The sequence below is a fragment of the Notothenia coriiceps genome, unplaced genomic scaffold, assembly GCF_000735185.1.
Source record: "Notothenia coriiceps isolate Sejong01 unplaced genomic scaffold, NC01 NC01_scaffold00026613, whole genome shotgun sequence".
Classification (NCBI taxonomy): Eukaryota; Metazoa; Chordata; class Actinopteri; order Perciformes; family Nototheniidae; genus Notothenia; species Notothenia coriiceps.
In genome coordinates, this window is record NW_011359314.1 from 590,313 (window position 1) to 601,328 (window position 11,016).

General features: G+C 44.5%; 1 protein-coding gene across 1 annotated transcript in view; it reads right to left on the bottom strand.

Moving 5' to 3' along the window:
• Nucleotides 1–7,296, bottom strand: part of unc5b (unc-5 netrin receptor B) — a 45,439-nt gene extending 38,143 nt beyond the window's left edge. The window contains exon 1 of the mRNA XM_010784910.1: nt 6,541–7,296. Coding sequence (XP_010783212.1) covers nt 6,541–6,628 — 88 coding nt within the window. The 5' untranslated portion in view covers nt 6,629–7,296. The remainder of the gene's footprint in view (nt 1–6,540) is intronic.
• Nucleotides 7,297–11,016: the final 3,720 nt, after the last annotated feature.

The window sequence follows — 11,016 nt, forward strand, 5'->3', positions numbered from 1 at the left end:
ACACACACACACACACACACACACACACACACACACACACACACACACACACACACACACACACTCTCACACACACACTCTCTCGCCCACACACTCTCTCGCCCACACCCCACACACACAGCGTATCACCTAAATATCCTACGTAAAGAATGAGGGCCGCACATGTGTGTTGGGGTGGGGGAGGGGGGGTCGATGTGTCCATCATAATGCCACTGTGCTTCAGCTCGGCTCACCAGCTAATCTATGCGGAGTGGCGGGAAGAGGTGAGCGTGAGGTCAGCTGTTGAGCCCATCTGGTCAGCAGCAGGTAAGAGGCTTGAAACACACACCCGCTGACACACTTGATGCGTGCGTGTGAGCTCATGCACTTAAATATAACCTTAATTACATGCAGGTACATCTGCCACATTAGGCCAGCCGTCGTACTTCACACATGGCGCTCATTTAAAGTGATTCCTGACTCTTCTGTGACCAACGCCTGGTGGCATTTTGTGGAGCACTTGCCATACACCTGGCTGGGTGCATGAAGCAGGAGGATAGACCAGGTTTCCTCCTGTGCAATCAGAGCACCTGCCAGAGCCAGAGAGATGGGTGTGTGTGCACGCGCTGTGTGCTGAGTGAGGCTGGGCGTGTGACCCCACTGTGACCCATGCAGAAAAGGGAGTAATACCTAAGTAATAAGGCTTGCTTTCCATCAGTGTGCACCCATCGCGCATGCACCCACACCACAAGCTGGAGCCAAGAAGGGCCTGTCAGCCCTTGATTAAGACCTGCATCGAAGGCGAGAACAGAATCTTTACTGTGTTAGGAGCCTCCCAGTCAAAGCCTCTGGAGGAGAAGTAAGAATTAAGTCCTGGCGCTGAAGACGGGTGGAGGAATTAAAGAGTGGATGAGGGTAGATCTCATTCTTTCACTCTTCTCTTTGCCATGGTTATGATCCAAGAGTGCTTGAGCAGAAGCAGGATTATTGCCCCTACTGCGCGTGCTTGTATGTGTCTGCATATGTTTGGAGGATGAAGCTAGATACTGCATAGCAGACACTTTTCTTTAGCCCTGTATTTAAAGCTTAACTGAAGAGAGGAGGGGAGAGAAGAAGAACGGAGAGACAAGGAAAAGTAAGAAAACAGGCAAATAGAAGGTAAGGAGAGGTCTGAATGTGCCCGTGTTGACCTCTGATTAAGTGGCCAATCACTGATCCATTACTGACGGGGGCGGGAGAGAGACAAAAAGTGGTGCTTTAACTCCACAACGGCAACTACCTTAAATCACCCAGCAGCGCACTGCTGACATGCAGCCAATCACACAACCCTACCCAACCCTACACACACACACTCACAAATAACAAATACACTCATTAAGCAATCATTCGCCTTGATTTAAAACCCAAGGGAAGAAAGAAATGGTAAGTTGTTTGAAAGTCCTGCTGTTGCCTAGCTGCCTGCCATGCAGACAGAAGGAGGCAAGATCATTTCCGTTCCCTCTCTCTCAGCCGGAGATATGCACACGTACGCTCGATCCGCCATCTCTCCGGGGAGGTCTGTGTGTCATTCCCCTACTTTAGACACACCAGCTGCTTGGTGTGTGTGCTCCACAATGTTAAGAGCCCCATCCCACCTCGCACGAGCCCCCAGTGGCACCCACATCCACTTACACAGTCATGACAAAGCTCCCCTCGTCCCCCCTCCTTTACCTACTCACGACAACCCAAACACCCCCCACATTCATAAGTACCCTGAGGGCAGATGGGACCCTAATAAGCGTTACACTCAGAGAAATGGGATTCTTCACAGTGCCTTATAAAGAGCAATTCCCAAACTCCGCCGAGAGCTGGCTGGGGGAAAACATGATGGAGTGTGAGAGATATGAATGACAAAGGTTGGTATATGTGAGCCTATAAGCTATAAATACACCTGATGAGACTATCAAGAGATTGAAGGAAGGGAGAATGGGGACAAGTGAAGGCAATTTATTAATGTGGATGTGGGGGAATTTAGCTTTCTATGCCACATTCATAAGAGGAAGTCAGAATAACACTAACTGCCATCACTTTCCTAATGCAGTACATTTTAACACACTTTAAGCTGAATTTTCCTCCAGTAAGCCAAGCCCACATGGCACACTCACATACAAACAGACACAAACACAAGCATTAACAGATTGGCTGTGGTCTAAGCTCTGAGAGGACTTGGCTCAACCGCCTTTTGAAGACAAAAAGCCTCTGCTAAGAAGCTGAGGGGAATATACATGGTCTGAAAAACCTCCCATTTATATAAGACACATGCTGAGTGCTGGACCACAGCACAGCCAATCAAGTGCTGACACTGCGTCTGATCTATGGACCTCAGCGCTACCACTTTTACCAAGTGTGCGTATGTGTGTGTGTGTGCGTATGTGTGTGTGTGTGTGTGTGTGTGTGTGTGTGTGTGTGTGTGTGTGTGTGTGTGTGTGTGTGTGTGTGTGTGTGTGTGTGTGTGTGTGTGTGTGTGTGTGTTCTGTTTCAGCCCGCCTTCACCCCACACAAAGGGGCTGGAAAAGCTCTGTGGAGTCTCCTATTCATCTAAAGCACAATGGAACCCCACAGAGGTTTTCTTCCTGTTTCCCTGCCTGCCCCACCCATCTCCCCCCACAGGGCAGGTTGGAGGGGCAGGGGGTGCCCTGTCCTGCCAGCCCAGCAGCAACTCAGCTCCCATCTGCCACCGAAACTCTCCGTCCTCCACCCCCGGCCCATCCATCCATCCATCAACCCCCTCTCTCACTCCAACTTTAACTTTTTTGCCTCAAACACACTCCCGGGTTATTTGATTGCCTGTGCCAAACTCTTTGGGTTTTATTCAGAAAATATCGCCTCAAAGTCAATGAGTGATACAAAACTTTTTATAAAAAGAGTTTAACCCTGGGATAAATAGCGTGGTCAGAAATGTTTTTAAATTTCAAACATCAATGGCTTTAAATGTTTGGATTAAATTGAAGCATTCCTGCATTTTATTACTGTTTTATTTGAAGGCACCCAGGTAAGAGAGACCATCTGGTGTGAGACAAAAACATTTTCAACCAGAATCCAAGGTGGCATTACATGAAATATTCAAACTGCTTCAATTGATGAACACTTTTCAAATAATGCGCAGTTTGAATAAGTTGCTTGACTTAGGGTTATTATATAATTATGTTACGTCCTCTGATTCTTAATACTTGGGGAACATTTCATTTTTGCAGAAGAAAATAATGACCTGTGCTTAAAACCATATTCATCTCAAGTCTGCAAATCTCTGCTCTAACTTTCTTCTTCTGCCAATTCCTCTCTTCATTCTTTATAGTCAGCTCCTTCTTCCATTTACCTCGCCATTTTGCCTCCTACAGAGCCCTTGCTGTTTGCTGGAGATTTATGGTCCGGTCTAACATGCAAAGTATTGGCAAAGCATTAAACATGTCTACTCTTAATACTGTGAGCTCTCTCCATCGATAAGAGCCTTAATAAAAACATCCCCCAAGTGGATTTGTGTGTCTCTTTTTCACTTTCCACCCTCCACCCCTCCTCGACGATATCTTTCTCCCTGAACAACCGTTTCTTCTTCTGCTTTGCTGGCTTTAACCTGGTTCCTGCTGCACATCACTTGCTTTTCTCTTAATCTTTTCCTACCTATTCCTCCCGACACACACCTCGCCTCATTCTCTGGCCTTTGCCAGAGGTTTAATGACGCTTGAATGCCACTGCTATGGAATTTTCCTCTTCGCTCTTTTCTCATAAAAGATATTTAAAAGCCATGCCCTGCGTTCGATCTATCTCAATGTGTCTCTCTCGGATTCATTTCTCTTCCATCTTCTCTTTCTGTTATTTCCTCTTCAGATGGATAGCATTTCCCTGCGTAACCCCTCTTGTTGTTTGGTTCACACACCACCACTGCAATAGCCCCTGGCCGCAATTAGCACACTTGCTCGAACTGGCACTCTTTTATCTTGTCTAACATTGCCTATTGGTACCCTAAAATCCTTCACTACCCCCTGCAGTCATCCGGGTCAGCTAAGCCAATAAGAGCCGCGCAACTGCTCTCCTCCCACGTCCTTTGCTGTCTGTGATGTCAAGAATTTGAGCATCATAAGCACATTTTAAATATTAACAAAGACCACTTTGCACATATGAATAATACAGCAGAGAGGGCAGTGGCTGGCCAGCGATCCCATCCCCTGCCGCCTGACGGTCATAAAACTAATGCACTGCTCCGGGACAGCATGTGGCCCGGTCTAGTCTGCCAGCAGGACTTGCCTAAAGGAACTAGTCTGGCCTGTGGGCTGGCCTAAAGAGGGCTGTCGGTGTGTTTATTTATCACGGTGCCCAACCACCTGTCCAAATCTCTGCAGATGCAACAGCCTGGCAGCACTTTTGTTATGACTACATGTTTCAGAGACACTTTAATCTAATCTGACACCCAATCTGTTGAGCATCTTTGAAGCCGATTCTGCTTTGGTGTTTGTTTGAGGTTAGCTGTGTTGTCACAATCCTTTCTTTGTATGCATCTAAAATTCATACTTTGGCTGAAAATTGCAGAATTCTTCGGAGCAAAGTGTAGAGCAGGGCTACAAAGATTTTAGTAGCCTGTTATTAACTCACATAGAGTCTTCTTAGTGTCGCTGTGCTGTTATTCAAGAGAAAGATAATTCCCACACTTAACACAAATGAGACAGCACATCATGGAGGGGTGTCACTATCCATCAAACCTCTTTGGGAGTGTCTGACATGCTACGCTGCCTGACTCTGAACACTCAACTGCTTCTACGCTACCCTCAGCCTTGCTCACCTCCTGGCTTGACCTCCCAGTCTGGACAAACTGGTCTCTTGCCTCACACCCCCCCCCTCGTCGCCAGATTGTCTTCATTTGATCCCAATGTGTCTCAAACTGTGCAAATTTCCCGTATGTTTTTTTAAATTCTGATGAAGTCATTAATAATAACAAACCCAGAGAGAGGCAGCAGACAGCAGGGTAGTTACTCCAGACAAGTGTTCCTGGCAGTCTGGGTAATTAATGCGTATGTCAACACAGAAAGAGGAGTACCAATGCAGAAATGTGAGCTCAGCACATCCACAATGCAGGCAGAGGCCGAGACAGGAGGGATCTGAGGGAAGGCGGCATAGGAAAGGTAAACACACAAGTGGAGAGAAGATAAATGCAATCTGTCTGTCCCATCATGCATTCCCTAAATATATCTCTGCCTTGCTCTCGCCCAGACAGAAACTTTACTGGGGCACACTGAGCTATTGTCCCCTGCCGTCCCCCTCCTCCCAGGCTCTTCTCCCCTAACAGGACCTCACTGCAATCCTCAACTCTTCATGTGAACGATTCTCATTTCTCATGCAAGGATTTCAGAATGTTCCACAATTTTAATAAACGTAAGCTGCTTTTCTGCTCCGCCTGTTCAGGGAATAATACACACGAGGGCCTTGGGAGGTACGGCGGTGGGTTCTTATTGGCAATCAAAGAAATGACCACAGACCTGGACAGACAGTCAGTGTCATTACAAAAGATGACTGCTGTCATTAAGTAAAAAATGCACTTCCTCACCAGAGTCAGTGGACTTTTAGCAATGCATGTGTAGAGTCTGCACTCATTGTTGTTCGCATTGTTCTTTTTTTTCCTACTGTAAACCGAGCTTAATCCTCAATCCACTAAAGCCTCAGATTTCTGCCTTGTATTTCAATCTTATCAGGCAAAGGGAGGGGAGCAAAGTTCCAGGCGTGCCTACCACTAGGCCACACTGAGCGAAATCATTCATAATGGGTGTCACCTCGGTGTCCAGGTCTTGTCCCCTCAGATCACCAACTGTGAGCTGTCCTATGTACCAAGTGATTTTGTCTCCGTGAGAGCTGCTACAGTCTTTGAAAGCATTAACTCTGAGAAATATGCTCTTCCCAGATCAAAGCATGTTCGGTTCAGACTGAAATTCTACATCCAATAAAATAATGATTAAAAGAGAATCAATGGTTTATGATCCTGTGGGTGTAGTCTTTCAGACACAACTTCTACACCTCAGACACTCAATGTAGATCTTGCAATGAGATGTTTTTATTAATAATTCCCCTCAAGCGCTTTAAGTACTCTGTCTTACTTTTCACAGGGCCTTTCTTTTCATTTTTTGGAGAGGCTGAGAAGGCATGGAGCAAAACCTTAATTACTCCCTGCGCACCGGGGGAGTTTGATTTTTCCGCTTCAAGAAAAGAGAGCTCTGAGCTCGGGTCTACTGTAAGACTGAAGACTTTACTGGGGAAAAGAAAGTGCTGGTCAGCAGGCGAACCTAGATCCCTGCACTGTTATGGGTGCTCTCTGGAGTCCAAGGCATGTACTTTAAATTGCCTGGAGCAAAAGTTAGGGCGTGAAGGTAACATTGAGGTTAGTTTAAAAGTGGAAAATCCGAATGTTTTCTTGTTGTTTGACTTGATATAGCCCTACTCAAATTAAATAAAAACAAACTCGCTGTGTAAATATGCCAGTGTTGCACCATGTCACATACAGTGTTTCCAGAATAATAACCAACTGATTTCACAACTTACCAGTGCCAGACACGACATATCTCCCGACCAGGAGGAGAAGAACCAGAGGACCGAGACCTTGGCCACGCTGTATCCTAACAGAGAGCATCTTTTCCGGCTACGCCGTAGCGGAGCGTCCCGGGGTTTCCCACGCAGCGTAACCTGCGGTGCTTCTCACACAGCAAGTTGCTCTTGTCCAACAAAGTCCCCTGTCAGATTTCTCAGGAAAAGGAGAAATATAAAACAGTCCAGTACTTTATGTTGGATGTCGTCTTTTTGGTAAATAGTTGACGTTTTACGCAAACAGACTGCAACGCTCAAAACACATCCATCACAAAGCAGAATGTGAGGGTGTAATTTCCGCCCGTAATCAAAGTTTGAAGCGGTCCGTAAATATCAGACCCTGTGGATGTAAAGAAACAACTTGCCGCTGCTATTCCTTGTAGATCTCATGTCCAGCTGGACTCATACCCTTCTTGCCTGGGAGCCGTAAGGTGCCACAGAAGTCACCAAAAAGTTTGACGCATTGCTGCTCTGAACGCATTGGGAGAGTTCCGATTCCCAGCAAAAGAGAAACTTATGGTTTGGGAAAATAGAAAACAAGTAACCACGGAGGAGATGCTGTCAGATAGCCAGCTCTTCTGCACACTGGACCCCCGAGTTTGCTCTGTTGGGCAACTGGGTGTCTCGTCCCCGTCCTCAAGGTGTAAACAAGAACACGGGGATCAACGCAGAACACAATGCCAGCCTCCGGACTACCAGTCCCCGCCTGGCCAATCATAAACCATCCTCCTCCTCCTCTCAGAGTGAAGACTGAACAAGTGAAGGTAAAGTAGTGGCAAGCAAGGAGTAAAAAGATGGGAGGGGAGAAAAAGAAAACCCGGACCCTAGAGCGCACAGCACCGCTCCGGATTGAGAACTGACTGCAGAGAAGTGAGGATGTGAGTTTATTTTTATTATAACCTATCCATCCATCTACTATTCTATTATCCATCCATCTACCTTTCTATCTCCCTTTCTATCCATCCATCTATATGTTTCATTTTAAGTCTAATAACTCTAATGCCCCTATGTCAATATTCTGTGGGCAGTTTATCTTCTTATGTGGAGTCTATAAAAAGATGTCCAGCAGCACCAGCCTCTCTTTTATGAGAGCACATTATTTCCTGTCAATCTCTCCCTCCAGCATCCTTGGGTCATATTTTACTCCCATTGGCCACAAGAGAGCACCCTTTCATAAATGAGCCTTTCTCCAATAAGAACGACACCTGGCTGGATCTCCAGCAGCACTGCCGTTTCCTGTGTGTGACTGGATGGTGCTGATAGTGTCTGATTGGTGACTGGACACCACAGGGGGCGTGATGAAGAGGTGAGCATTGCATTGAAAGTGCTTTAATGCTTAATATAAAGCAGGGATAGAACAGCTTCTCACCACAATTAACAGAGGTTTCATTTGGACTGTGGAGAAAAATATTTTTATCTGAGACGGCATAACATCTCAGCAGCATAGTCTTTGATTTTGGACCTCTTAGGGTCTTTGGTTATCTCCTCTTTAATTTAGTATTAGGAAATCAATGCTGTTGGAAGCAATACCCTTATTACTCTCATTACATTGGCAACCCTACACAACATTGCATTTTCAAACAGCAAATTGCTTCCTTTCCTGGGCATTTGAAATACAAATGAAAGATAAGACCAGAATAAATTAAAGGGAACAGTGCAAATACGTTTACTGTGGAAGGGTTTAGAAAGGAAGAAAACATCTATCAAATGATATGTAGCAGTTCCCAGTGCGAATCTAGTTTAACCCTTTTGAGAGTTTGTTTTCAAACACCATCATGAAACACAAACACTAGTGTTTATTTTTTGGAAGAATGTCGTTATTACCTTGAGTAAAAAAAACAAAGACAAAGAATCTGTGCCAAGGAGCACTGAAGCCGCTCTGGAAACATAATGGTGTTTTTCCTTTAATTTGTCACCCATCTGCTATATGATTTAGTGAATTACTAGTGATACCAAAAACAAAAACACTGTAAGAAAAATGTCACAGATTATTAGTTCCAACATTACTCTCTACATGCATCATAACTCTCTGGCTCATACTGAGTCTCACATTCATTCCTTCTGTTGCTGAGTCACATTGATAGTCAGTGAGGGGATCCTTGCATAACATGTACAGAGAAATATGATGAGCACGTGTAAAATGCTCAAAACGCAAAATGTCCTGCCACTAGGGGTCTCTTAATCAGAACATTATAAAAGATTGCGTTTCTTGGCGTCGTTGCAGTCAGCTTCACCTGGAATGGATTTATTTTATTGTTCATTGTCCACAAGTTTATCACTGGAAGCCAAAATATTAATCTTCTCCTCAAAATCGGCAAAACATTTAATAAAGCAATTTCCCGCTAAAAATCTTTGTGTTTTCAATGCTGTTAATTTGCTACTAACGTTCGCTCAGCTTGATTCTTTAAGCACTAAAGTCTGATAACTTCAATCCTTTGTCTGGTTAAAAAATAACAATATAGTCAAATTGCACTTTGGCTTGAAACAGGATAAATAGTTAAGTTTATAACAGCTTCCGGCATACAAACAAAATGCTGATTGCATGCGCAGAGGGTAAACCCTGCCTTTTTAAGTGAAGCCGACTGTTACCTTGATTACAATTACAGATTTCTTTAGTTTTGAAAATTGTTAACAACAATTGGTATAATATAAGTACACAACTCAAGTTGTTTTGGGACATTTAATGGGGGAAAAAAGAGTGAAGCCCAGAGTTTTAGGCATGGGGCGAGGCAGACAGAGAGCCAGTATGCACGCATGCTGCTGAGCTTAAAGCAAGGCCCCTCTCTAGGATGTGACACAGTCTGGCAACAGAGCAACATTTCTCTACTTTGCTCCAATTCAACTTCAAAGGTTATAATTTGTCTGGACAAGTGATGACTGCCAGTGCCTCCCCCCTCCCTCCTCCCACAATTATGTTGTTTCCTGAAGCACAGAATACACTCAGATTATTTATTTACTAAATCTTTAATTTGACTGGAGAGAGAGGTAGGGGGGCGAGTGACGCAGATGGAGAGAGAGACACTGACGGTGATGGTGAGAGCGAGAGAGGTTAGGCGTGAAATGGAGTTCGCAGGTTGTGTTTGAGAGAGATTTGCCTCTAGGAGCTGCAAATACATTTGTCTGTTTACATGTCTGTGCATGCTGTAGTTTCTGATTGTGTTTCTGTGCCACTTTTACTGCTCTGTTTTTCCATATAATAGCTCTGTACAGTGAGTACATGAGTAGCCTACTTAAGTGACATTATTCACCATTTATTTCTAAATGCCTCCCTTAGCAGAGGTTCTAAGAGTGTATGGAGCACTTATGCCTGAAGAACTCATTCAAGAGTTTTTATGTACCTGATATCTTACCTCGATAAGGACATAGGATTTTTAACAGTTTACAAGCTCAAGACAATTCGCCCTCTTCTCCCTCCCTCCAACACATTTATTAATGAGATAGTGACAATGTGTAACTTGCTGGAAGTTATTATTATTTTTTGGCCTTTGCTAAGACTAACTGAAGACATGAGTCAAAGGCTCCTAATGGAACGCTGTGGAGGAAAGCTGTGGGCAAGGGGAGCCGTAATCGAGTAGGAAGGAACTCATATGCGGTGCACCGTTCAGAGGAAGAGACAATGAGAGAGCTAGGGCTATTATTAAGGCATAATAGGTATCTGCCGAGGACTGTTTAGCTCTCTGCGTTGATTTGGGATGCAGGCTTGACACAAAAACGATCAAACTTCCTATCTCTGTAAAGCAGGGGGAGGGGGGTTGGGGCTAAAAATAGGAGACATGCTCTAGAAGTTGCTGTTGAGATAATTGAATATTATTTTCAGGAATGATTAAGTTGACCTATCCAGTAGACTAATTATTTTTTATGTTTTCAGCCTCGTTGCCCATGGCATAAATCAGGCAGCTCACCTGCACTCTCCCGTCATCTTTGTCGAGTTTAGTAGCGAGTCTGTACCGCTCAACGCGTTGCCTCCACTCTGGCTAGTGATGTGTCGGTCGCGAACGAGCCTTTGAGCCGGCTCTTTTAAGTGAACGACGGGAGCCGGTTCGCGCCCGCGAACGAGCCGGTTCGGTTCTTTTTTTTTAATATTAATTGAAATGCTTTTATGGATTTAGAAAATTATTTTATTGATTTAAAAAATAGTTGTATGTATTTATTTAAATTGACATGCATCCGCTAAAGAAAAATAGTCCGTTGTTACTGTTTGAACTAACGTAGCAACGGCAGGAACTGCTTCGATAGTGTTTTTGAGGANCTTTTTGATTACAGATTTGAAAACATCGTTGCTTGCTTTAAAAATAGCACAATTCATTATGTCAAACCTTGGAAAGTATCTAGATATCCCTGCCCTAATGCCAAAGTAAATATAAACTGAATATGTGTCGCCGTTTGATGTCTATGTCTGGACCGCTGCGTAAAAAGGAGGGTTTCTGCCCCGTT